The 26,948-nt window shown below is 47.7% G+C and overlaps 1 protein-coding gene across 7 annotated transcripts in view; it reads left to right on the top strand.

The window, feature by feature from the left end:
• The window catches only part of VAV2 (vav guanine nucleotide exchange factor 2), a 122,368-nt gene that overhangs the window by 57,889 nt on the left and 37,531 nt on the right, over positions 1-26,948 (top strand). For all 7 annotated transcript variants that reach the window (XM_033077539.2, XM_033077537.2, XM_033077536.2 and 4 more), the window contains exon 3: positions 18,766-18,824. In XM_033077539.2, the coding sequence (XP_032933430.1) occupies positions 18,766-18,824 (59 nt within the window). The remainder of the gene's footprint in view (positions 1-18,765; positions 18,825-26,948) is intronic.

The raw sequence follows: 26,948 nt of genomic DNA, 5'->3' as shown, positions 1-26,948 counted from the left end.
AGCCTGTTTTAACCATGTTTGAGCTTAGATAATGCAACAAATCTGAGGTCAGCCCTGGAGACAGGGGTGTGTGGAGAAAACATCAGCTGGTTAAAGCCAGCTGGCCTCCCTGCTCATCCCTCTCTGGTACCAAAAGCAATTTTGCATCATTTTTAATGTCCTAATTTAAAACTGGGGTGGGAAGTTGGTGTTGCCATCCCATGGTCTTTCCAAGGTTATTCCCTAATCCTTTAGATATTTTTTTTTCCCTGGAATTTGCCCCCTCTCTTCGCTGTGCTGGGATTTGAGATGGGGGAAGCACAAGGCTGGGTGGAAAACAAACCCGATTCTACTTGCACTCCAAGATTTTGATGATAATGAGCATTAATAACATGCCACAGTGAGAAAATTGGAGCAGAGCCAAGGTTTTAGCAGGAAGGAGCAGGGAAGGATTTTTACTGGTAGCTCCCACTTGCTGGATCCCCCAGTTCTGCCTGCCTCTCCCAGGGAAGATGTTCCTTCCTTGCTTGCTGCAATTCCTGCCCTTGACTGGCTGTGGAGCTCATAAAATTGAATATTTTTCTGCAAAATGGTGCAGCTGGAGGGTTCTGCCAAGCTCTGGCATTCCAGTTTGAGGGTTTTTGGGATGAAAGACGTCGTGTTCTTCACCCCATGTGCCAGCTGTGTCCAGCTGTGCCAGAGGGGTGTGTGTGGGGCAGGGGAGGTGCTGGGCTCTCTTTTCATCACCTTTTATTTTTTGGCATTTCCTTCTTCATTTCCATCATCCAAGCACTTATTCCTTAGTTTCTTGGATGTCTGGTGGACCCTCCAAACCAGAGAACCCCCCCCATCCTGTGATTAATTCACATCTTGGTGCATTCATGAACGGGGCAGAAACAAAACCCTGAATCTGGAGGTTTTCCCTTTCTTTCAGCCCCAGACCCTTCTGTAATCTTAATGGGAAAAAAAACAACCTCCATCTCCATCCACCTCTCCTTTATTGGAAGTGCTAAACAGCCATCTTCAGCGACTTTTTCTAATAAAAGGATGTCTGTTAAACAGAGCCCCAGAGAGCTGAGCTGCTTTACAGGGAGCTGTTTGAACTGCTTTCCGTGCTGCCTTTTTAATATAGTTTAATGCAGTTCTGGCCCTTTCTCTGCATAGCTTCTCCCCATCAAAGCTTATCGTTCCCACTCTGTTTTCTGAGTGTCATGCAGCTTTAGAAGGGGTTTGGGAAGGGGAGAGCTCTCCATATTTTACATCCCAAATGCAGATTCACCAGTGACTCATGTGTGCCCGGCTGGGGAAATGCTGTGAAGTTAAAATCTCAGTGACAACAGGCATGGAACACCCCAGCTGTTCACTTCACAGGTTGCTCTGTGTTATTTCTTTATTTGTAATTGTATTTATCTGAAGTTTTTCCTAATGGCACCGTGCAGCGCAGGAGCAGCTCTGGGGACAGATGTGGCCTCAGGCAAAGAAAGGCACAGCACAGATGTGCTGGCAGGGCCAGGACCCAGAGAGGAGAGATGGGGACTGGCACAGGGCTGAGTCCTGCTGGGGACAGCACTGGGGACAGCACTGGGGACAGCACTGGGGACAAAACTGGGGATAGAAATGGGGACAGCAATGGGAACAGAACTGGGGACAGCAATGGGAACAGCAATGGGGACAAACTGGGAGCAGCAATAGGAACAGAACTGGGAACAAAACTGGGGACAGCATGGGGACAGCAATGGGGACAAACTGGGAGCAGCAATGGGGACAGAAATGAGGACAGCACTGGGAACAGAAATGGGAACAGAAATGGGGACAGCAATGGGACAGAAATGGGGAAAAAACTGGGGACAGCAATGGGGACAGAACTGGGAATAGAACTGGGGACAGCAATGGGGACAAACTGGGAACAGGAATGGGGACAGCAATGGGAACAGAACTGGGGACAGCAAGGGAACAGAACTGGGAGCAACACTGGGAGCAGAAATGGGAACAGCACTGGGGACAGCACTGGGGACAGAACTGGGCTCTCTGGGATCACTGGGGAGATGATGTTTAGGATGCCAGCTTGCTTTGTGGGATTCATGATGGGCATGGCTGGGCTTCCTCTCCTGATATTTTGTTTAAAATTCTCTCCTAAGCTTTGGGATGTGCATCTGTGTTGGGGATGAAACCCAGCACAGTTTGGGGCCCTTTGCCAGGGTGTGGGGTTGGGAGAGCCCCTGGGTTTGTGCTGTGGCTCCTTTATCTCTCCCCCTGGAAGGTGCTCTGGTTTCTCAGGAAGGGCAGGAGAAGGTTCTTGTGTGGGATGGAGCAAAGCAAAGGCAGGGCAGGGGCCAAGGGCACTTGAGAGCCCTTCTCAGGGTCCAGAGCAGAGCTGGGACCTGGAGCCCATCTGGGACCCTTTGTCAGGGCAAAAGCTGCTGGAAACGCTGCCAGGGGCAAGAGAGGGGCTGGATGTTTAATTAATTTACATCAATTATATAATAAAGTGATTGGCTTGACACGGGAGCAGGGAGATTGCTCCCAGTAGCTCTGCTGGAGTCACTGGAGGGGAGGTGACAGTGCCACCACCCCCAGCAGGCAGCACACAGTCCCTGAAGGGAATTCCTGTCAGAACATCCCTGGGGATCTCTGGCCAAGCACAGAGATCACCCCTTGCAGGGCCAGGAGGGAGTGAAGACATCCAGGGAAGCATCTCCAGCTCTGTGTGTGCCTGATTGCCTCAGACATGTTCCATCCTCTGCTCATGCACCATGGGAGCATCTTCTGATGGAGCTGTGACCCCTTGGTCTGGCATGGGGACATGAAGAGATCCTGGATTTCACAGGAGCAGAATTCCACACACAGCACGTGCTGCTGCCAGGGCTGGGCAAACTGGGATAAACTGGGGGCAAACTGGGATGAACTGGCTCAGACCCACTCCCACTGGTGTTTTAGGGTGAGAGGCAGCAAGCTGGGATCATGTTTTCTAATGGAGGCATTCCAATGTAAATAGCTTGGATGGATGGAGGTCTTATAAACACTGAATTATTTTGGGACTCTTATCCAGAACTTCACAGATATCAGCAGCACCACCTCCTACCCTGCAAACATTTATTGCTGATCACAGTCCATGTCTGCAGCAGAATGAAGCATTTTATGAAAATACATCCCACAGAAGTGGGACCTCTGTTAGCAGAGGGCAGCCTGGGCATTGCTGGGTTGTGAAAAGATAAAGAACAATGCCCTGCCTGGTTTCAATTCTGCCCATTAGCAGAATATCTCACACAGAGATAAGGATCACTGCCCCATCCAGATACCTTTTATCACATTCTGTATTGTAATGTGCAATTCCTGTATTCAAGGCTCGCTCAGCTGGCTGAGGAGAGGAAGCCGTGAGGAGCAGAGGGCCTGGTGGGAAATAAAAGGTTTTTCTTTTGCAAGGCTTGGCCTGAGCTGGTTATCTCTTGGTAATGCTATCAAATGCTCTTTTCTGCAGTCCGAGCACATCATCTACATCTGGCCAAAACATGGCATGGAAAAAAATAAAAATTGTTTGGAACAAAAAACAGCAGATGGGGGAAAAGTCATTACAACTCAATTTTCAGGGATTTTTTGGGGCTTTTTAAAAATCAAAAATTAGAAAATATGTTGTTTGTTTGTGGACATACAGGAAATATTCACTGCCTTTTTCCAGTAGACAAAACCAAAATGCTCCTCAGTACTGATCAGAGCAGAAAGCTCTTTCTCTTTTCTCTGTCCCACTCCTCAGTTCTGAGTTTTACACCAGGCTGAGCTTTTCCTCTGGGAATTCACACATTGCTGCCATCAGGCACACGCTGTTATTTGCAGTGTGGATTTTCCTGCCTCACATGAGGCACCTGAGCAGGGGCTCACCCTGACCTGGCATTTTTTTGGGGATTTTGTACTTTGTAAAATGCCCTAACTCAGTGCTGCTGGTTGTAAAGTCAGTAAGATTTTAATGTTCTCTTCCTGGCAGTTAAAAAATGCCAAGAGAGCCAGCTAAGAACAAACCCCAGCTTCCTGTTCCCTTCCCACAAGTAAATACTTGTCAGGCATTTCCAGGAGCTCCATTGAACCAGTTTTACCTGTTTGATGACAAAATCTCTTTGTTCTGGACAGGAGCTCCAGGGAGGATTTTTTCCCTGACCCTCTGGGGCTGTCCTGCTCATAGCTGAGCTCCAGCAGTTTTTTCTCTGATTTGCATCAGTGGCCTTTGGGATGAAGTTTTGGCTGTTGACATTTATTGATAACTCTGCCCTGCTGGCACCAGCAATTCCTGTTCCTTTTTTTACTTTTTTTCCCTTTGTGGCTGCTGGGACCCTCATTCCCTCCTGCACAGGGTGTTGTCAAGGACTCTCATCCATCTTGGTGACCTTTATCAACATTGTGTGTTAAACCTGGGCCCTTGGAGCCATCAGGGGCTGTGCTGGTGGGAGATGAGCACATGGATAAATCCCATTTTTTCCCTCTCCCTACAACCCCAGGCTGCTCACAGTGCAGTGCTCTTGCTCTCCAAAATCTGATTAAAGGGCTGGGATGAGGTGGTTCAAGCCACATTTCCCTGTGTGATGATGTGTGGAGTGTGTTTGTTGTATTTTTGGCATTTTCTCTCCTGTACCAAGGCTGGCTCTTCCCATCCCGCTCCATTTGAACGTCTCCTGTCGAAATCCCTCAACGCCTCTGCTGGCTGCGTGTTCCACACTTGCTCAATCTGTTCCTATTAATTTTTAAAGGCGTTTTTAGCAGCTGATAAACAGCTGGTGACACTCTGGGAGCTGCTGTGATGCTGCACACCGAGCTGGGGGATGCAGGGGATGGGGATGGAGTTCCCTTGGGATGCAAACACCCCTGTGCTGCTCCCCTCCCCTCCCCAGTGAGGATGGGGCTCTCCAGACCCCACTTTGCTTTCCTGCTGCTCCCAACCATCCTGGCTGGCTGCAGGTGCTGAGCTCACACAGCTGGGGAATCTGCCTGAGCATCCTTGACAAAGCTATTTACATTCCTTAAATCACTGCCTGAAAACATCATGCCTGACTCCTTTTCTTCTTGGAGACAGACAAGATCTAATCTACAATATTTTTTCCTTTTTTTTTTTCTACAGCTGTATGGATTTGTTAGGCCTGAAGGGACCCTTAGATCATCTTGTCTGACCATGGAAATCCATCCAGCTTCCCCTTCCACCCTGTCATTTGAGGGCTGTGCCACCCTGTCAGGACAGCCAATATTTTGGATGTTTTTTCAGTGCAGTTCTTTGCAGTCTGCTGGGAGCAGTGCACGTTCCAGAGCAGTAAATGTGCTGTCTGCAGAGGCAGAGCAGCCACTAAATTTAACCTCCTCAGTCAAATCAAAGCTCTTTGTGGGTATATTTATCCTCTGTTACAGGATGAGAGGAAGGGAGGTGGTTTCTGAGCATCTCTGGAAAATGCTTTGTGGGTTGCTGCTCTGTCTGCCCCAGGCTCCTGCCTTCCTGCAGGTGGAAATGCATTAATTGATGCCATGGGATTAATGAGCAGTGTCAGAGGTCTCTGTGCCATGTGCCACTCTCTTTGGAAAGCCCAGACCAGGAATTTACCTGCCCTGGGCTAGGAGGCTGCTCCAGACAGCAGAGTTTTGTCTGGAAACCTCTTGATGTGGATTTGGGAAATTCAGGGCTTGCTATTTTGAGAACTGAATCAGAGAGGAAGCGAGGGTTGTTTCTATGCTTGGGATATGATTGATGGAAAACCCTTTTTTTTATTTCTGAAATAACATTTATTTCTGGAAGGTATTTCACCAGCAAAGCAGAATCTGTAATAAAATAAAACCCAATCCTTTAATCTCCTTCAGGGAGGGCAGGGAAGAGGAGGAGCAGCATCCTCGGACGTCTTGGCTCTGCTGCTGCACTGCTCAGCCTTGAGAGGATTCAATTGTGTCAAACATGGAATAATTGCAAAGAGAAAAGCTCGTGCTAGAGCTGTGCTTTCCCAGCTTCTCTTCCTTTTCAAACAGTTCTTGGAAAACTGGGCAGTAGTGAGGAGGAGCAAAACAGACAAATCAGGAGCTCTGATATCTAACAATGATTGTGGCTCTTCTTATAGAATAAGTGTTTAAATATTTATATATTTTTTTTTCCCTAAAAATGATGCAAACTCACAGAAAAAGGAACTGTGAATTTCTCCTCTCTGCTCTGAACTGCTCCTCCCTACCTTCCATCTTCTGAACACCCTGTTTAGCTGCTGCTGGCTGCCTGTTTTTTCTAGGAATTGGGAATTGGACACAGCTGTTTTCCAGGAAACCCAGAGGTGACACTTTTGAGGCTGACAGGAAGTGACTGAGGTGTCCAAGTGGGTAACACTGATGGAAGGGTCGAGCCAGCAGCACAATCTTGGCACATCCCAGGCAGGGAAGATGAGTGGTGAAATATAAGAGGAATTTCTCCTTGCTACAGCTAAAGGTTCAACCAGAGCATTCTGGTTTGCATGTTGTTGTTTTTTTTCTGTGTCAAGAGCAGTGAACTCCTGTGATGGCTGTAATAACCTGGATAAATTGGGATTTGTTTCTGCTGTGAAATCTTCTGGACAGGAGGAGGGAGCAGTGGGAATATTCTCCATGAGTGGCAGCCTGCATCACTCCTCCTTCCCTTGGAGAAGCTCTGGAAGGGACAGTAATAGCAGCTAAATTGGCAATATTGGAGGGCTGAAGTTCCTGTCAGTTTTTCCAGACCTGCTGGATGCTTGCAGAGATGGGTAAATGATTCCCTGATTGATTACACGTCTGAACGTGGCTCTGTGGGATTTGGGAGATTCTTCCAGCTCGGGAGGAAGGGCTGAGAGCTTAACCATGATTTAAACTAAAATTTCCTGGCTTTTAGAAAGGAGAAGTTTTGCTTCCTTGATGCCCCCACACCTGAACTGGTACAGGATGCTCGAGGTGATCTTATCAAAGGTTTTTTACCCATGAAACCAGGACCTTGTACGTGCAAACAATGCAGGGTGAAGCTGGAGCTCAGTGTGAGTTTGGAGAGCAGTTCTGGGGTCCTGGAGCAGCCCCTGGAGATTTTGGTTCTGTGTCCAAGTGTCCTCAGTGTCTGAAAAATGGAAATCTGACTGGTGTGTTCTGATCTGGGGCAAGGAGGCAGCTCAGAGCTGGCTGGCTTGGGGGGAATTTTGTTTGTAATGACAACAAACCCACAAGTTTACAGGGTGCTTCTCCTCCCCCGGGTCTGGCAGAAGGATTAGGGCTAAGGAAATGAACTTCATCCTGCTTTCCTGTGCTGCTGTTCTTCTTCCTGAGTGTTTCTGCTCAGTGTCACTCTGTTCTGAGGTGCAGGCAGAGGAGAGATCCAGCCCTGTCCTGCTCTTTTGTTCCCAGAGCTCATGGGCACATTGAGATCTTGAGCACCTTCCTTCTCATCTGGGCCTTTTTCCCTGCTTTTTTTTTTTTTTTTAAACTCAAAGCTGTGGAAGTGAATCTGTTTCATCCAGGTGGGTCTGGTTTGGGCAGGTGATTTACCAAATATGAGTATTGGTCTAATCCCCATACTCAACTGTGATGGACAAAAGACTCTGTAACAATTTAAATTTATAAAGTGAATGTTTATTCAGTGCTGGGCAGCAGCATGGGGTAGTCCCTAATACACACTGCAAAATCACAGGTGGTCACAGAGTCTATTTGTTATTTATTTTAAAAAGTTCAAACAAATACATATTCATAATACCAGCCCCTCCATCCCTGCTTCCCATGGTAATTAGCTGGAATGGCAATTAAGCAGCGTGGTTGGCTTCTGAATTAAGTCTGGGCTCGTTTTTGTGGGGAGGGGTCTCAAAGGAGGAAGTAAGGTGAGTCTTCCTCACCCTGACCTTTTCTATCAATGACAATACAAATGGCTTTGGGGGCAGCTCCAGTTTTGCAGAGAATGAGTTTTTGGTATCAATTTTTGGTGGTTTTTTGGATCTAACTACCAGTTCCATCCTTTCCCATTGCAAGCACAGCTGAATAAACATAATTGATAGTTTCAGGTAACTGTCTCAAGCCAGTTTCTCCTAACTTTTAACTAAATCCTGATTTCTTTAAGATGAGTGTTTCACAGGGAGCTTGGAGCAGCCCCTCCATCTGTGGATCCCTGCTACAAGCCCTGGCTCTGTGTAGCTGCAGGGAAAGAAACTTCAGTGGCAGAGGTCTCCCATCCCTGCAAACACAGCAGCTCCAGCTTGTTGGGCAAATCAAAGCAGCAAATCCCAGGCAAATTCGAAAAGCTGCAACTTGAAAAACTCCTGTTTGCTTCCTGCCTCTTTTGTGTGCGTTGGAATTACAGGAATTTCTTGAGCTTAAACGAGTTTTTCTCCTGATTTGTAAAACACAGCTGGTCTCAAAGGGCTTGTGATGGTTAAGCAGGAGGGATTTAGGGGGGACTTGGCTTTGCTGAGGCTCCCTGGGGCAGAGCTGATGATTTCAGGTAGAGCTGGAGCCTGAATCCAGGGCTCAGAGCCTGAGGAATCAATGGAAAATCTTCCTCTGCCTCCAGGGCTTGGGCAGTCTGGAGTGTGGAGCTGCAGTGCCTCCCTGGAAGGGACATTTCAGTGGGATGGTGACTCCAAAACCAAAACCCTGGGCGTGCTCTGCAACTGCTCCTGGGCATCTCCCACCAGTGCTGCTGCCCTGGGACTGGAGAGGATTCTTATTTATTTATTTATTCATTCATTCATTCATTTATTTATCTATCTATTTATTTATTTATTTGGATTTTCATTTATTTATTTATTTATCTATTTATTTATCTATTTATTTATTTATTCATCTATCTATCTATTTATTAATTTATGAGGATTTATTTATTTATTTATTTATTTATTTATTTAAACTTCTCTGGAGAAACCCGTCACCCTGCCAGGAACTGGGGACTGTGCAAAACACACACACAAAAAAAAAGCTTTTAAATATTTTGTGTTGTTTTTTTTCCTTTGCTGCACTTTTTTGTTTTTCCTTCAGCAGCTGGAATAATGATGAAGGAAATCAGGCAAGGAGAATTTTAAGCTCTCCCTCTCCCCAATAGGTAAATGACTCTTTGTGCAAGGGGATTGGTTTCATATGGATGCTTCCAATTTCTCCTGCACATGCAAAATGTTCCCAAACCCATTTTCTTTTTTTTTTTTTTTGGTGCTGCACATGTTTTGCTGTGACCTCCCAGCTCCCTTCTGGAGCCAAAGGGAAATGGGAGCCCAAAGGTATGTGAAAATCTGTGATATTTTCTGCTTACATCCCAGGCCTTGATCAAAAGGGATTAAACCTAATACAGATTGAAGCCAGTTTCTTGGAAGCAGGTTTGGATATCCATGTTTTGCATCTGACTAGCTGGTTTTTTTCCATCTGTTTCCACAAATCCAATCAATACTGGGGGAGGAGGGGGTGTTTTTGCGGGAGAGCCTCTCCTTGTGCAAGGAGCCCTTGGCTGAATTCACCTGGAATAGCTCAGGGTAGAGCTGGTGATGGGGTGTGCTGGATTACAGCCTGGTCCTGGGGGGATAAAACCACAGAATGGTTTGGGAGGGACATTAAAACCCATCTTGTCCAACCCCTGCCATCATCAGGGACACCTTCCACTAGTCCAGGTTGTCCCAAAGCTCTTTCAGCAATTCCAGTTTTTCTGTGCCAGTGCAGTGCAGAATTCCAGGGTACAGCTGTGAGCAGAGCCAAGCTCCTGTCTCACCTCCTCCCACCAGGAATTAAAGGGAGCTGCTCCTTTTCTGAGGCAGTTTTTTAACAATCCCTAAGGAACAGCTGCCTCTGACAGGAGGAGAAGTTTGTTAGGGTGGCTCTTTTTGGGTTAAGGATGAGGGTTTTTGTTTGAGTGCCTGACTTTAGGCACCCTGGGGTTATGGGCTGGGGTCAGAGGAGGAGCTGGAGCCCTTTGGCACCAGGAGGGGATGAGGCTGTGGAGCAGCTGAGCCACAGTTTGGGGAGTAAACTTCATTAGATCTGCCTGAATTCAAATATTTAGCAGGAACAGCTGATTTCTGGACAAAGTTCTCTAGTTCTCTGGTGTTCTCCATGGTGTAAGACAAATACTGGAGCTGTTTTTGGGGTTCTTTGGCCATCCCAACCTTTTGCATCAGTGCTGTGGGGTCAGGGCTCTTTCCCCTGAGTATTCCTGGTGCTTACATCCATGGAAAGCACAGATATGATAATTATAACCACCCTGCTCAGCCTGGGGTGAGCTCTGAGCCTTTCCTGGGCTCTCCAAACCTGCAGAGATCCATCCAGAGCATCATGGCCAGGCCTTGGAATCACAGAGGCACCAAGAGTTCTGCTCTGAATGCTGGAATGACCCTGCTGGTGCTCCAGGTGTCTTTGTGGCAGCTTTACACACAGCCTGTGTAAATCTATTTGCAGCTAATTAGTGGTTTTAGGGGGATTTCTTTTTTGCCTTTTCCCCTCTTTTTGGGCCAAGTGCCCAGCACAGCTTGGTGGCTTTCAGCAGCCATCAGCACCCACGGTCCTGTTCCTCACCCTCCCACGTTCCAGCCCTGCTCAGCATCCTGCCAGTTCATTAGGGAATGGCTATTAGGGCAGGGGGAAGGGGCTGGGCAGAGCACAGGGGTGTGGACAGGCAGTGCTGATGGAGCTGTGCTCACCTGAGCCTGGAGTTTGTTTGTGGCTTTTCCCCCCCTTTAATTTGCAGTTCTCCAGCCTCATTACCCTCCTTTCCCAAAGGACACACTGCTTTTGTAACCATCACAAAGCCCTCTCCAGTTACAGGGACTTTTTTTTAAAGAGGTAATTTTGTGATGTGTTTAATGTGGGGGGAAGCAGCAGCCCCCAGCTCAGGCCTTTCTGGGAATCCTCTGGGAGGGTGCTGAAATCCCAGCTGCAATAAAAACTGAAGCTCTTATTAGTTTCTTCTCCCTGCTGCTCCCTGTGCCCAAATATATTTCATTATTGCTCTGAGCAAAGGCAGAATTGGTCTGATTTGTGCTTTACAGGTCAGCAAATCTCAGCCTGTGCTCTGGGATTGTGTGAGAAGTGAGGGGTCAGTGTGCTGGCCAAACTGGGGAGGTGACACAGCACCCTTGGGTGACACAGGGAATTATTTCCAGAGGGACAGAAATGCAAGGACAGCTCTCCAAAAGGCCTTGGGAGTCACAGGGGTGGAAATGTGCAAGTACAATTTAAACCCTCAAGAACATGTGCTAAACATTGCATCCTTCCCCTCCACCTTCAGAAACCTGTGCAGGAATTCTTCTGGATAGGAGAATTCCTCTGCTAAATCAGTCTGGCTGGATCTCCTTTTTTCTCCTTTTTTTCTCCTTTTTTTCTCCTTTTTTTCTCCTTTTTTTCTCCTTTTTTTCTCCTTTTTTCTCCTTTTTTTCTCCTTTTTTTCTCCTTTTTTTCTCCTTTTTTTCTCCTTTTTTTCTCCTTTTTTCTCCTTTTTTTCTCCTTTTTTTCTCCTTTTTTTTTTTCATGGAGTGCCATGGAGGATCAAGCCCACACCCCTCTGATCCCTGGTTTCAGTTCCACGTGTTGCTGGAATAGTTTTGTTTAATATTGAATTAGTTTGGTTTAATATTGAATTAGTTTGGTTTAATATTGAATTAATGCACAGAAATGTGAGATGGGCTGGGGTCACCTGAAACCCCACACGGTGCCTCATTCCCAAATCAGCCTCCAAAGCTGCCAAAGCTTCTCCCAGAAATGAGTTTTGGGTATCAAAAGGATTGATTTTCCTTCCTTTCTGTCACTGGCAAGTTCTGGGCAAATTGCTGGGGCCAAGCTGAGCCAGGGTAGGTGGAGATGTGGGAAGGGAGGAGGAGGAGATGATGATGATGATGATGATGATGATGGCCACTCACCCTCACCTCTAGCTGAGTATTTGGGGTTTTTTTCCTGTTCAGGAGCAGATCCTGGGACTCTCTTGTCCCCTCCTCATCCTCCACTCATCCTCACCCAGGCACTTTGCCACAGCACCAGCTCTGCCCTGCCCAGTCCCATGCTGGGTGAACAAAGATGTGATTTCCCTGCCTCTCCTGCCTCATTCTCTCTGGCACAGATGTCTGCAGAGGCAGCATCTCTCCAAAACCTCCTGTGGGATGGCTTGTCCTTGCCCCAGAGCAGGGGATGCTTGTCCCTGGGCACAGGGTGGCTCCCAGGGAGCTGGGCTGGGCTCACAGCAGGCACAGCCCGTGGTGAATCCCCAGAATTTACAGGATGTTGTTGTTTTATGGCACCCAGAGCCTCTTCCAGGCCATGCCCTTGCCTTGGTGGCTGCACATGCCCTGAGCTGCTGGGCTTTGCTGAGTGTGTCCCTCTCACCCCTGTCACCTGCTGGAGCCCTGAATTCACTCAAACACTCACCCAGTGCCCTGAACACTTCCACACCCATGGGTGCTGTCCCCAGGGGCTGAGCTCACTGCTCCCACTGTTCCAGAACCATCAAATCCATCTGTCCTGGCCAGCTGGAGGCTCTTTCCCAGCCCATCTCTCTTGGTTTTGGTGTTGGCTGGCTTCAGAAATCGCTGGGTTTTCCCCCCTGAGGTTTTTAAAGTCCCATCAAAGGCAGCTCCTCGCTCCAGTCACTGCTATCACATGGAGATAATAAAAGTACTCAAAGAGGAGCAGCTCAGCAGCCGTGGCAGAGGAGAGAGCCCATTAAGGAGCAGAATAACTCTTTATTGCTGTTGTGTTAGAGGAGCTCGGCTGCATAAAGCAGGCACTGGAGTTCCAGGGCATTAATTCCTGTTTGGGAGTGTGGGGAGCAGAGCAGTGCCTGGGCTGGCTTGTGCCTCTTGGTGTTGGGCTGTTTGCTTCTCTTTTCTCTTCTCTTCTCTTCTCTTCTCTTCTCTTCTCTTCTCTTCTCTTCTCTTCTCTTCTCTTCTCTTCTCTTCTCTTCTCTTCTCTTCTCTTCTCTTCTCTTCTCTTCTCTTCTCTTCTCTTCTCTTCTCTTCTCTTCTCTTCTCTTCTCTTCTCTTCTCTTCTCTTCTCTTCTCTTCTCTTCTCTTCTCTTCTCTTCTCTTCTCTTCTCTTCTCTTCTCTTCTCTTCTCTTCTCTTCTCTTCTCTTCTCTTCTCTTCTCTTCTCTCTCTTTCTCTTCTCTTCTCTTCTTTCTCTTCCCTTTCGGATTTAGGGACCCCAAAGATGTGTGACAGTGTTCCCTTCCTTCCTCAGCTGTTCTGTGATGGGAAAAGACAAATTGGTGTCTGAAATAAGGGAGGTGGGGTGTGTGCCTCTGGGTGAGTTATGATGGTGTGGCAGAGTGCAGAGATTTTCCAGCAGTGCCCATAAATCCCCCTGGATTGTTCTTTTGTCCTCCCTGTGAGGAGCAGTGCTGGTTTGGCAGTGGTTGCTCACTCTTCCTGACCTCAGACGTGATGCCAAGCCCCAAAGAGCCAAAATAAACCTGTTTAAAATCCTACACAAGTCCTGTTCCACTGGAAATCAGCAGTGGCTCTGCCCAGTGATTTAATATTTGTGTCCCCAGCATGTAATGGGACCAGATCACGGGTTTAATGCCAAATAGTGATGGTTTAATAACTTTGTTTTTAAAAACCCATCCAAACACACAGATTGGCTTAAAGCAGGACTGCACAGCTAATGGGCTTCACCACCCTGTGGGGCTGGGGCAGAGGAGGAGCTCCCAGAGCTCTGGGAGCAGCAATAAAACAAATGCAAGTGGCAGTGAAGCATCCCTGGTGTTTGCTGGAGAAGAGGATTTTCCATGCCCAGATTTGCCCATCTGCCCTTACAGTGAACCACAGGGACAGAAACCTGGACACAGCATCACAGGAAAGCTCCCCTGGCTTTGATTTGAAATATATCAAATATCTATCAGCCCAAATCCGCTCAGCTGGCCCCTCTCCAGGAGCTGGATGCCAGCAAACACCACACCTGGCATCAGGGAAAATGGGAGGAGAAGCTGTGGCATCCCTGGGCAGGTGAAGAAAATGATCCAGGCAGGCACTGGAAAGGCTCAAACCAGTTGTCCAAACCAGTTATTAATGAGCAGTGCATGTGGTCCAGCTTGAGAGATGGGTGTAGGAAAATTCACATTTTCCACCAAATTCCCAGCCTTGGCACAGCCCAGGAAAACATCACACCATGGCTGATTTCCTGCTGTCCAAAATGGCCCAAAAGGGCTTTAAATTGCACTGGAAAATGCCCACAAATGGCAAAAAAATGGCCCTAAAATTCCTCCCCAAATCTCACTAAAATTGTCCCCAAAAAGGCCCCAAAATCCAGCAGAAATGGTCCCAAATTCCCCTTAAATGTCCCCAAAATCACCCCAAAAATGGCCTTAATCCCCCCAAAAAAGCCCCAAAATCTCAAAAATGTCCCTAAATTCCCCCACCGAGCCTCTAACATGGCCCCAAAAAGGCCCAAAATCCCCCCAAAATGGCTCCAAATTCCCCCTAAAATGCCCCCAAAAATCACCCCAGAAATGGCTCAAAAATTCCCAAAAAAAGGCCCCAAAATCCTCTCGAAAATGTCCCTAAATGCTCCCACCGAGCCCCCAAAATGGCCCTAAAATGGCCATAAAATCCCCCTAAAATTCCTCCCAAAAAGGCCCCAAAATCCCCCCCAAATGGCTCCAAATTCCCTCTAAAATGCCCTCAAAAATGGCTCCAAAAATTCCCAAAATTCCCCAAAAAAGGCCCCAAAAATCCCTCCAAAATGTCCCTAAATGCCCCCACTGAGCCCCCAAAATGGCCCCAAAATGGTCATAAAATCCCCCTAAAATTCCCCCAAAAAAGGCCCCAAATCTCCCCTGGAGGATTCTGCAGCTGGATCAAACCCTCCTTGCTCTGGGGATTTTCCTTGAGCATCCCTGTCCCTGCTCCCATTGATGTTTTTATTTATTTATTATTACCCAGCTCAGAAATGGGATCTCTCTTTTCCTCCCAGTGTTCCCCAGCCCAGCAGGTTTGTTTTTTCAAACCTGAGAGAGTTTATTTGAGAGTTATTTATTTTTTTCTGGTTGCTCAGAGATACCATCAGTTTGTCTCTGATTTTTGGGGTCAAGTTTCTGCCTGAGGCTGGGGATGTTTGGCCTGAGGATTTGTTTTGTCCTTTATGAGTTTAGGGGCAAAGAGAAATAAATAAAATTTATTTTAGAGTTTTCTAGATGCTCAGAGATACCATCAGCCATAAACAATGCTGTAGGAAGTAGAGAACAGTGAACATGATAATTTATTTTCTATTAGGCTTTAGTTTATTTGAAAAATCTGTAATTCCTTAAAAAAAGGTGTTGAAAGTAGGGAAGAAAAGAAGTGAATTTTTTATTGAAGTGGTGTGGTTTATTCTTTCCAAAAATCCCATTTCTTTATTTACTTTGATTTTTTTCCAAAGTGACCAGTGAGTGTGAGGAACCCACTTTGAGCCTTGATTATTTTATTTTATTTTATTTTATTTTATTTTATTTTATTTTATTTTATTTATTTTAATTTTCTTTTTTTCCCATGAAGTGCAGAGCTCAGTGCCTTTTTAAATCCCATGCAGGGCCTCACTTTGTGGTGCTGTTGTTTTTGATCTCTCTGGTCAGTAAATGATCAGCTGGGTGGGTGGATTTAACTCATAAATTCAAGAATTATTGTGTTCACACACTGGAATTTCAGGGATGTGAAGGGCATCCCTCACTTTTCATGGCAAAACCACCAGAAATTTCCCCAGGAACCCTTTGCAGGTCACTGGTGAAGTGTTTGTGCATCACCTGCTTTTGGTACCTTTCTGTTCCTATTTCTATTCCTGCCACCTCATTGTCAGTGGGATGTTATATATAGCTTTTATGGTAATTTTGTGTGCTGAATGCAGCTTCCAGCAATGAGAAATGGGTGAAGAAGTAATAATAATAGCAATAATCTGCATAAGCCCTCCTTGTTAAAACCCACAGACCTGGAAGAAAAATGCACAAATAAGAAAAGAGTTTTCCAAACAACATCTTGAAATGACTTGGAGGGTGACTTGGAGGGATGGAGTGGCAGGACAAGGGAAAATGGCTTTGAACTGCCAGGGATTTGGGTTAGATGGGTTTTGGGAAGGAATTCTTGGCTGGGAGGGTGGGTGCCCCATCCCTGAAGGGCTCAGGGGCAGGTTGGAAAATCTGTTTTTGTTGTTTTGCTCTGTCCTGCTTTTCCAGAAGCTGGGATCAGGTGTGGAACAGATCCTGAGCAAACACCAGAGCACAAATCAAGCCTGGCTTTGCCTGCAAATAAGAAGCTGTTTCACAGGGCAAAATGAGACACAGCTTAGCAAACACTTAAGGGCTGAGTTACTTTTAAGAATGTTGTTTAATCATGTTGAAATTGAGAGGATTACTTCTCCTTAAATGCTTGCTTAAGCACTTCCCTGGCTGGGGGCTGGGATTGTGAGGAGCTGGCCTTGCACTTGTTTTGTCTTGCTCTTAGCAGGAGTTGTTGTTTGGGAAAATATTCCCAGATATTGGGACAGCCACTGCTCAGATTTCTGGAGATGCTTCAGGGAGGTTTTTGTGCATGGATGGCTTGGTTTCCCACCTCAGTGTGGATTGTGGATTTGGGATCATCACTGGGCTGTGCTAATTCCTTATTTTTTTTATCTGAGTGTGGATTTGGGATCTTTGCTGGGCTGTGCTGGATCCTCACTTTTTAATCCAAGTGTGGATTTGGGATCTTTGCTGATCTGGGCTGTGCAGGATCCTCACTTTTTTACCCAAGTGTGGATTTGGGATCCTCACTTGGCTGTGCTAATTCCTCACTTTTTTACCTGAGTGTGGATTTGGGATCTTTGCTGGGCTGTGCTGGATCCTCACTTTTTAATCCAAGTGTGGATTTGGGATCCTCACTGGGCTGTGCTGGATCCTCACTTTTTTTATCTGAGTGTGGATTTGGGATCCTCACTGGGCTGTGTTGCCTCTTCACTTTCTCCCCTGAGTATGGATTTGGGATCTTTGTTAGGCTGTGCTGGATCCTCACTTTTTTACTTGAGTGTGGATTTGGGATCTTTGCTGATCTGGGCTGTGCTAATTCCTCACTTTTTTACCTGAATGTGGATTTGAGATCTTTGCTGGGATGGATCCTCACTTTGTTACCTGAGTGTGGATTTGGGATCATCACTTGGCTGTGCAGGATCCTCACTTTGTTACCTCAGTGTGGATTTGGGATCTTTGCTGTGCTGGATCCTCACTTTTTTACCTGAATGTGGATTTGGGATCCTCACTGGGCTGTGCTGGATCCTCACTTTTTTTATCTGAGTGTGGATTTGGGATCCTCACTGGGCTGTGCTGCCTCTTCACTTTCTCCCCTGAGTGTGAATTTGGGATCCTCCCTGGCTCCTCACTGGTGCCCAGGTTTTGGTGTGCAGAGCTTGGGGCTGTTCACAGAACAAAGGGAATTTTGTGGGTGAGTAGAACAGGGAGATTTCCTCTTTAATTTCCCTGGAAGTCAAACCCCGCCGTGGAACTGTCTGATTCATAAACTGCATTTCTACTTCAGAAGGCTGAAAATAGAGCACAGAAGAGACTCATTCAGTCACTCCAGGATTTCCCTGGCACTATTTTAAGCCCCCTGGAGCAGGGCTGGAGGTGCCAGGGGAGTCTCCAGTGTCTGTGCCCTGTCTGGGCTGGGTGTCCCACTCGTGTTTTGTGCCATGATGAGCCCTGCAGCCTTTCAGGATTGTTCTGCTCCCTGTTTTCCATGTGGAAATCACCCACTAAACACCAAACTGTGGCAGATTTTTGCTTGCTGCCCTGCTCCATGTGTGAGCCAAACTCCACAGGCCAGGCTGGAGTTCATGGCAAAGGAAAAGTGGGAGGGATGAAGGTTCCAAAAGTGTGGAGGAAAAGGAAAAGGCTCTCATGGATGTCCTGGGATGAAAATGTGGGAGGCAGAGAGGCTCTGAGTTCATCCCAGCAGGAAATCCAGGGATGTGATTGGGTGGGTGGTGTGGAGGTGGCTCAGGGGAGCACCCCAAGGTAAAATTCTCAAATAAAGGAACCTGTGGCTGGGTTGGATGCAGCCCCAGGCAGCAGCAGCAGCCCCAGGAGTTGGGTTTGGACACCTGGAGCCCACTCCAGAAGCCCTTTATCCATATCCCATCCCACTCCAAAAATAACAGCTTTGTTTTTATCACTCCAGCTCTGAAATGGTGAATGTGAACAAGAGTAAAACACAGTTTAAATCTACAAGGGACTCAAACCCATTCTTTGTTCCTCATCACTGAAAATTCCCCATAGCAATTAAAACTTCCATCAAAAAATGGGAGTTTTTCAGAAAATCCTGGTGGTTTTATTGCTTCTGATTGCAGTGCTGATGAGAATATTTTGGTGTTGACTCACTGCTGGCTGTTTTCTGCCAGAAAAGGGCGATGGTCTGCACCCACCTCTGACAAACTGATGATGCATCTTTATTGAATTGCAAGAAGTCAGAGCTGCTCAGCCTTGGCAAGTTTGCCTCAGTAAGATCATTTTGTGTGAGGAGAGACACGAAAGGAGCTGTAATCCTTTTGTAATAAAACACAGAGTGAGAGGGTTTTTTCTCGATGTTTCTAAGTGTTGCACAAAACCTGTCAGGGCAGGTCTGGGCTCATTAAATGAATTTCCTTGGGTGAAGCTGTTCAGTAATGCCTTTACAGGGTTAAATGTCTTTTGTGCTCAGTGGTGGAACCTGAAGCAGGTTTTGCCCTCCCAGCCCTGATGGTGACACTGTGACACTGAGGGGGGACAGGAGCACATCCATTCCAGTGGGGGCTCAGCTCCAAGAGCCAGCCTGGGGGTCCCTGGGCTCCCACCAAACCTTCCTGTGTCCTCAGTAAGCACAGCAGCATCTTTTTCTCTCCTTTCCAGGTGATCTCTGCAGTATCCAGGCTCTCCTTCCACAGTATTGCTCAAACCAAAGGAATTAGGTAAGACCCTTTCAATATGGTGCTCTAAAATAACATTTCTGTCTCTCCCTCTCCATATTCCTTGTACTGAATCACATCAGACTCTTTAGAAGCTGCACATGATGGGTTAAACAGACACCTTGGGGTGTAGGTAGCTGCTTGGGAATAGTTTGAGGTGAAATGAGTGAAAATAGGAGGAATTATTGCACTGTTCCTGCTGGGGAGATCAGCAGGGTGAGTTTTGGTGTTTCTGGCTGGAGGTTTTGCTGAGCTTCACCAGGGATCCAGGAAAGGCAGCAGTGCCAGGAGCTGTGGCATCACCCAGTGTCCCCAGTGTCCCCACAGTGTCTCCCCAGTGTCCCCAGTGTCCCCAGTGTCCCCTGTGCAGGACAGGGACCTCCCTGCCCCCCTGGCTTTGTCCTTGGGGAGGGGCAGGGGTGCCCTGCAGCCAGGGTGTGCTGCCTGCTCCCCCTCTGCTCCCTCTGCACGAGGAATTCCAAGCAGCAGACAGCTCCCATTAGGCAGAGCTGTTATCCTGCTCTTTGTTCAGCTCCCTGCAAAATTGCTTTGCAATTGCTTTCCTTGTTAGAGTGCATTTGTATTATTAATCTGGGAACATCTCATTAGGACCACAGCTATAACAGGGATGAGTTTGTAGCTTAAATTACCTTTCCTTGGTGTTTTTTGGTGGGGAAATGTGTGGTTTTCACCCCTCAACTACAGAACATTTGATTTTCTCCACAGCATGTGTCCTGCTGCTGTTTTGGGTGGTGCATCCCAAGCCAGGGATGCAGGATGAAGGGATTCAGGTCCCAGCCCTGCCACCCATCCCCAGCACCCCCTGCCACCATTCCCACTGTTGGAACATATTTTCCCTGCCTTGTCTGCACGGAGATTGCTGGAGGGGAACAGCTTTCCACGTGTAAAACCAGCTCAGAGCTTTCCCATCTGTTAAACACGGATCCAAGAGATCCCAGCAGGGCTGGGGGGAGAGGCAGGGGGTGAAGCTTTGAGGAAGAAAGATGTGCTCTGAGTTAAGGACTGTTTGTTATGGTGAGAGCCCTGAGCCCTGGAGGAGCCTGCAGTGATTTTTGCTTTAAGGGAAAAGAACATCCAAGGAGTTTGGAGAGCAGTGGGGATTCACTGAGGCTGGGTTGGAGTCTTGGGGCATCACCTGGAGGGTTCCAGGGTGCAAAATCCTTCCCAAGGCAAGGAGGGACATCCTGGATCCAGCTCAGGGGATGGAGGAGCTGCCTTGCCGTGGGGAGGCTTTGGCTGGTTTGGGTTGTGTTGAGGGCTGGGCATAGCTGGGATGCAGAGACAAGGGAGGCTTTGCTATTCTTGTGGCTGTGTGGCTTCTCCTCATTCATTTTACAACTGGCATTTACAGTTCCCACTAAAATCCTTTATCTTGGAAGCCTTTGGCACCATAATTACACCAGAATAGCAGAGAGCTTAGGGAGCCTTTGCTTCTAACCCTGTTTTCCTGTGTATTAACCCTGTTTCTCCTCCAGCTCTGCAGGAACACAAAATGCTGTCACTCCTTCAGCTGAAAAATAGAACAGACTAGAAATGAATTCTGTAATTCCAGGGAAATTTCCTCCTGGGAGTGTTCCCTCCCAGCTCACTGTCCCCTGCAGCCACAGAGCCCTGGCTTTGCCCATGGCTCCATCTCCTTTCCTTTAAATTAGGTGATTTCTTGCTGCACCATCTCAAAGACAGAAACTAATCTCAAATGAATTAATCTGAATTAATCTAATCTTGTGGGAGCAGCAGCAGCTCTGGCTCCCTGAAGGGAACTGCTCACATCAGCCAGCACTGCTCTCAGCTCCTTCCATCCTCTTCCCTCTCCCAGTGAAGATGCTTCCACTGGAAGTGGGAAAAATCTTGTTGGCTTAGGCACAGTGCTTAAACCCATGGTAAATAGAGGGAAATGTGGATGCTGGGTGGATTGTATGGTGTTCAGCCCCACAGCATGAATGTGGCTCTGCTCCAATCCCTATTTTAGGGTCTGAGGATCAGGATCACGCAGATTAGCAGTGAAATAAATCCCAAAGCCTGTTACTTGTCCTTAAATAAGTTTCATGGCGTGGTGAAAAATAAAAATCAGTCTTGTGTGCTGTTCAGTGAGAAAAAAAAATACAAAATCACTCTTTCTGTCTCACTAATTTCTGGCTCCAGGAGCCTTGGCAGAGCAGCCCTGTTTCCCAGATACTGCAGATAGCTATCAGCACAGCTCTGTGGAGATGACACAGTGCTTCTTCCAAGAAACAAGCAGCAAAACCAGGGCAAAGCCTCCATCCTGAATGCAGTGTTTTATTTGCAATGTGCCTAATGTGCAGCAGCTGTAGCTACAGCCCTGCTGTGACCATCCTCTGCCTGCCTTGTCCCCATCCCAGGGCTGCTCCCACAAATCCTGCAGGGATCAGGCTCTGTGCTGATGGGATGGGAGCTTTTTGTTGGGATTTTCATCCCTCTGTTCTCCCTTGTTGGGCACAGGGACAAGGAGCAGACCTCATTGATCAGGAGAGGTTTATTGAATTGTCACTGGTTCCCATCCTTCCCTCCATCTTTTTGGAGGCTCTCAGCACTTCCAGGGAGAAGTTCCACTGTGCTCCATCCCTGAACAAGGAGCCTTTATTATCCAGCCAGGATTTTCCACTGCAGCCCTAATTCCATTTCCCCATTCCCACGCTGGCTGGCACAGCCTGGAGGATTCTCTTTGCTCAGCAATGTCGTGCAAAGCTCCTCCTGTGCTTTGGAGCAAGAATTTTCATTCCCTTTCCGAGTTTTCATTCCAAGATTTCTTGAGCAAACTCAGCTCTCTGGAGGACAACAAGACTTCTTGTTGCAGGTCCCAATAAACCAGGATTATAATTATTTTCTTAAAGCTTTTTTTTAAATTTTATTTTCTGTTTTCCCTTAAGATTTTCCCTGCTGCCTGTGGCACATCCTGGCATCCCCTGAGCTCCATCACCCACCTCGTGCTCTGGGGGCTGGAAGTGACTCTGATCTAGGAGGGGGCTTGTGTTTATTCATCTCCCTGAGATCTGTGTTTTTCCTGGAAGCAGAGTTCTGCAAGCAAAGCAGGAGGTTCAGGGATATTGGCTCGTGCTGCCTGCATGCATTTTTAATGTGTGCACAGCAAAGCCCAGCTGAGGAGGGGAAGGGGTTTGCATGTTCAGAGGCCTTTATGGAGGCCCTAAATCTGAGTGAATCCTTTCTAGATGAACTGAACCTCTCCTCAAAGGCACCACAGTTCATAAAGGAGAGTTAAAAACATTTGCAGGCTGTCAGAGCAGGTTTTCTCTCACAGGAGCAGTGATGATGTTTTGGCTGGGAATTAGAGGGAAGGACACAGGGATGAGTTTTGTCCCTCCTGGGGGCCTTTGGGTCAGCAGGGAGAAAAAGTGACCAGTCCAGATGTCAGGGCTGGGTTGCTCATGACCATCTTGGCCACCCTGTCTCTGTTTTTTGGAACAGAGAAGCTGTGGCTGCCCCACCCCTGGATGGGGCTCTGAACAACCTGCTTTAGCTGGATTAGGGAGATTGGAGTGAGATTATCCTTATGGTCCCTTCCAAACCATTCCATGTGTGATTTCTCCCATCCCCACAGTGCAGACAGAGAGGGGAGAGGAGAAAAGCTCAAAAGAAAAGCTCAGTGCCAGCATCCTGCCTGGATTGATGCAGGGGACATCCCTCAGGGCTCATCCCTGCTCCCCTTTGCCCAGGTAAAGCATGGGAGGGCTCAAAAGGAGCATTCAGCACTGCCAGCCCTGGAGTTTCTGTACTTAACAGCTTGCCAGGAATATCAGGATGTGTGAGGGGAGAGGGAGGAGGGATGGGAAGGGAGAGGCAGAGCAGCATTCCTGCCCAGGAGAGGGGCACAGGGAGCTGGACCTGCAAAACTTTGGTGTCTGTGATCCCAGAGTGTGCCACTGGGCCATCAGGAAATTCCTCAGGGATTCAGCCTCCAGCTCAGAGTTAAACCTGGAGTTTTGTTTCATGACTTTAATCCATTTCCCCCTGTGAAAAGGGCTCTGATCCCACCAGCAAACCCCACCTCTTGCAGAAGATGTGGTGGTACAAGCTGGAGCTGACCAGGATGCTCCTGAAGGACAGAAGGGAGGTAGGGGAAGATCTTTTATGGCCTTTACAAGGATTTAATCCTTTACAAGGATTCTCCAGTGCTGGAAGCTTCCTGTAGATCAGATTTGGTCTCTGCTCCCCCCATCCCTGGGGAGGGGAGGCAGATCCAGCTGGGTGTGAAAATGGCAAGCAATTAAAGGCACTAACAATTAAATCAAGTGTCTTTGGTGAGGAGGTTGTTAGGGCAGCTCTTCTCCTGAAGGCTGGTTTTACAAGGACTGTTTTATTCCCTGCTCTCTGCAATTCCACTCTGCCCATTATTCTTTTACTGCCGTTGTGTTTTCCTTGTACACACTTTAAGTGTTGCTATAAAATGGATGGAGAAGGCTGTGGGAGGATCCCTGTCTGGAAAAAGGTTCAGCTGCTGTGCAGAGCTCTCCTGGAACTGGGACCAGGCTGGGAACTCATCAGCACAAACCTCACAAGCAGGATTGTTTCTTGTGACACCACCAAACCTTCAGGAGCCACCATAAAACTCCTCATTTGTTGATAAGCAGAATCCTTGGCTGAAAATCAGCTCTTTTCCCACTTAAAAAAAAAAAAAAGTTCTTAACACATTCATTTTGCCAAGTTTATATCCTCACAGAGAGCCTGAAAAATATCCCTGACATGTTTTCCTGCAGGCTGGGGGGTGCTGAGGTCACCCCATGAGCATCTGCTCACCAAGCACAGGCAGCTCCCTGTCCCCCTCCCTCCAGCACTCTGCACCATGAACACACAGCTCTGCTGAGCTCAGCTCTGCTGGGCCAGGCTCAGGTGGGGCTTTGGGGTCACCTCCTGTCACTGCCCACCCTGTGGGACCTTCCCAGCCCCTCTGATTGCCTTCCCAAAATGCAGCTCCTGCCACAAGGATGCTGTGAGGATGGAGAAGGGCTCCAGGCTCAGCTGGTCCAAAAAAGGGGATCTGGGATGTTCCCAGCACTGGGGATGGGGCCAGTGCCATGGGATGCTCTGGGACAGCCCAGGCTCTCTGCACCTCACTGGGGGAGGATTCCTGTTGGCTGCTTGGAGCTGGTTTGTGCTGCACAGTTGGGCCCCTCCTGGCTGGGATGTGCTGCTGGTGCTTTCCCTGCAATCAGGCAGAAAAATCCATGTTGGTAATTGTTTATTTTCATTGGCACGTGTCTCATAGCTGCTCAGGTGCAGCAGAAAAACTCAGAGTGCTGAAAGATCTCCTCATGCTGCTTTGCTGCAAGTCAGAACTGGGGATTGCAGGATTTGTGTTTTCACCAGGTGTTCCCAACATGAGCCAGTGGATGTTGTTGGACAGGACACATCCCAGGGCAGTCATTCCCTACTGGCTGCTTGTGCTGTTACTCCACAAGGTTTGGGTCTTTTTTTTTTCCTTCCTTTTCAATCAAGACATTTCTGGATTCCCCTTTTGATTTTATCCATCTGTTGTCATCAGTGTGGAGCTGAAGTGAGGAGAAAATCATCCCTGTTCCTCGAGAGCTTCTTAAAAACACCACAATGCCTGGAAACATCAGATTAAAGAGCTGTTCTTCTCTTGTCTTCTCATCTCCAGAAAAGCTCAGTTCAGACTGGAGCTGAGGATAAAACATCTCTGGAAATGCTGAGGATAAAGCAGGGCCTGCAGCTCACCCTTGGGCGCTGACACTGCTGAGTCCTCTCCTCCAAAATCATCATCATCATCATCACCATCATCTTTGTGTTGCCTGCTGATGGAACTCGCCCTTTCCCTGCTGAATTTCCACCAGAATCAATCTTGTGAGAATTCCTGCGAGTTCCAGGCCACAAATAAAAGCAAACTGTAATTTTTCAGGGGACGCGTCTGAAATTTGGCGCCGGGCGAGGTGCTGCTTTCCAGAGATGAGTAATGCAACAGAAAAGTGTGATTTTAATTAAATTCAGCAGCTTTTGGTATGCTCTGATGTGCCTTGTTCTGCACAGGGAGAATTGATTCTATTCTGCTTTATAGAAATGGATTTTGGAGGCATTAATGGTGTGGTTTCATCTCGCAGCATTTCACCAAGATCATTGCCTGGTGCTGCTGCTGTTTCACAGGTGGGAACCAAATTCTGGAGGTGCTGCCTGGAGGCAGCTCCAGGTCCCCTCTTTGCTGGTCCCTGCTCAGCTCACAGCCACCTCTTGGTAAATTAAAGCTCTTTAATCTCCCTCATTCCACAAAGCCAACGAGGGAAGTGTTTTCAGTGGTGTGTGAAAATCTTGGAGATTTCCATAATTTTCTTGGGGCAGCTCCAGGAGTGCAAGGGTTCCAGAGCCACAGGAATGGGGTGATCCCCAGTGACTCATCCTCCTGGAGAAAAAGAGGAGGAAAAAAAGAAAAGGGGAAGGTGGAGCTGCCAAAATGATGTGCTGGGAAGAGCCAAATCTGAAATTTTGGGATTGAAGCAGCATCAAAGCTCAGGAGTGGGACAGAAGGACTTTGTGGGGCTGAGAACCCCACTCCCAAACTCCCATGGCACACAGCCTGAAGCCCAAAATGTTGGTGAAATCGGTGTCCTGTGGGTTTTCTGTGATGTTCCAGGGGCTCTGCACACCCACCCAGGGGAGCTGGAGGTCCTGCAGGTCTCATTTCAAACTGTAGATTCCACACCATGGAAATATTTTCCTGTCAGGAGGATTCAGCAGAAGCTCTTTTGCACCAGCTTGAGGTTCTGGTCCTTCCCCATTGCTGCAGAAATCCCTGCAGAAGGGACAGCAGATGGGAGCAGCTCAGGTTTCCCGGGTGTCACACACCCCACCTGCTTTTTAAAACACTCAAATGTTATCCCTGCTCTTAGGGAAATGGGGAGATTATCCAGCTGGTGCTGGGAGGGTGGAGCCCCTGCAGAAAGGGATAAATCCCCTCCTTCAGACTCCTGAGGGTGCTGGCACAAGGCAGGAAAACCTCTGAGAGCAGCCCCAGGTGGGATGCAGTGCCCTGAGAGGGACATTCCCTCCCTCTCTGCTTCCCACCAGGCTGGTGTTTGACCCCAAAAAAATCAAAGTGGAGACTGGAAAAATGCTAAATAAACCGTACTGGGTCCTCCTTGCTCTGTCCCACATGGATTTGAGGCTGGGATGCTGCTGCACAAAATGATCTGGAGCTGCCTCATCCCTGACCCTCTGCTCTCTGCCTTCAGTTGCCAGGACAAGGCAGCCCAGATGCTGAAATGTGCTCATAAATAAATCAACCTCCCTGTTTATTGCTGTTGGAATTGCAGCCCACCTGGCTCTTCCCTTTAAATAATTCAGAGGAAGGAGCAGCCAGGCAGTGCTGAGAGATTCCCTGAGCAGGGATGGACAGGAGGATGAGGTGTGGGAGGGATCATGGGGACACCTGAGGGCCTGGGAGGGATTTTTTAACGTGAGGTGAAATATTAATTGATTGTCCCTGAGGGTGATGTGCTGTGCCTGGCTCTGCCTGTGTTCCATTTGCAGGGGGAGCTCTGAGAGATCCAAAAAGGGACCAGAATGTTTTGTAGGATCAAGGGGGTGCTCAGCTGAAGATATGGAATAAGAGAGCATTTCAAATTAATTTTAGGATCTCTGCAGACCTGTTGGGTTTCAAAACACTCATTTCTGTGGGTGTTCCCAGCCAGGCTGTGCTCCTGAGAGGTGCCTGGAGGTCTTTGAGGATTCCCCAGGGGATCCACAGCTTTTACAACATTTTTACTCATTTTACAAAATAAAAAGACACAGAGACTGTTCCCAAAGCAGGTGTTTGGTGTTGGGGAGCTCATGGCTGGGGAATGGATGATCTGTGGGAAGGTTCTCAGTGAAAACCTGAGTTAAATCCTGGTTTAGAAGATCTCCCAGCTGGTTTTCCTTTGTGCTGCCCTGATAGGGATCAGAGCTCTCCTCTCCCAGTCTGTCCCCACCACATCAAATCTGTTTCTGCAGCCAGCTCAGGTGTGTTCAGTGACAAAAAAAATAACTTAAAAGGATGTAAAAGGGAGCTTAAGTCAAAAGTAGGGAGATATTTCAAATAGTGGTTGTTGGTAGAGCTAAATTAAATTGTGTTGTTGCACT

The sequence above is a fragment of the Catharus ustulatus genome, chromosome 21 (assembly GCF_009819885.2).
Source record: "Catharus ustulatus isolate bCatUst1 chromosome 21, bCatUst1.pri.v2, whole genome shotgun sequence".
NCBI lineage: Eukaryota > Metazoa > Chordata > Aves > Passeriformes > Turdidae > Catharus > Catharus ustulatus.
This window is presented reverse-complemented; position numbering and strand designations above follow the sequence as displayed.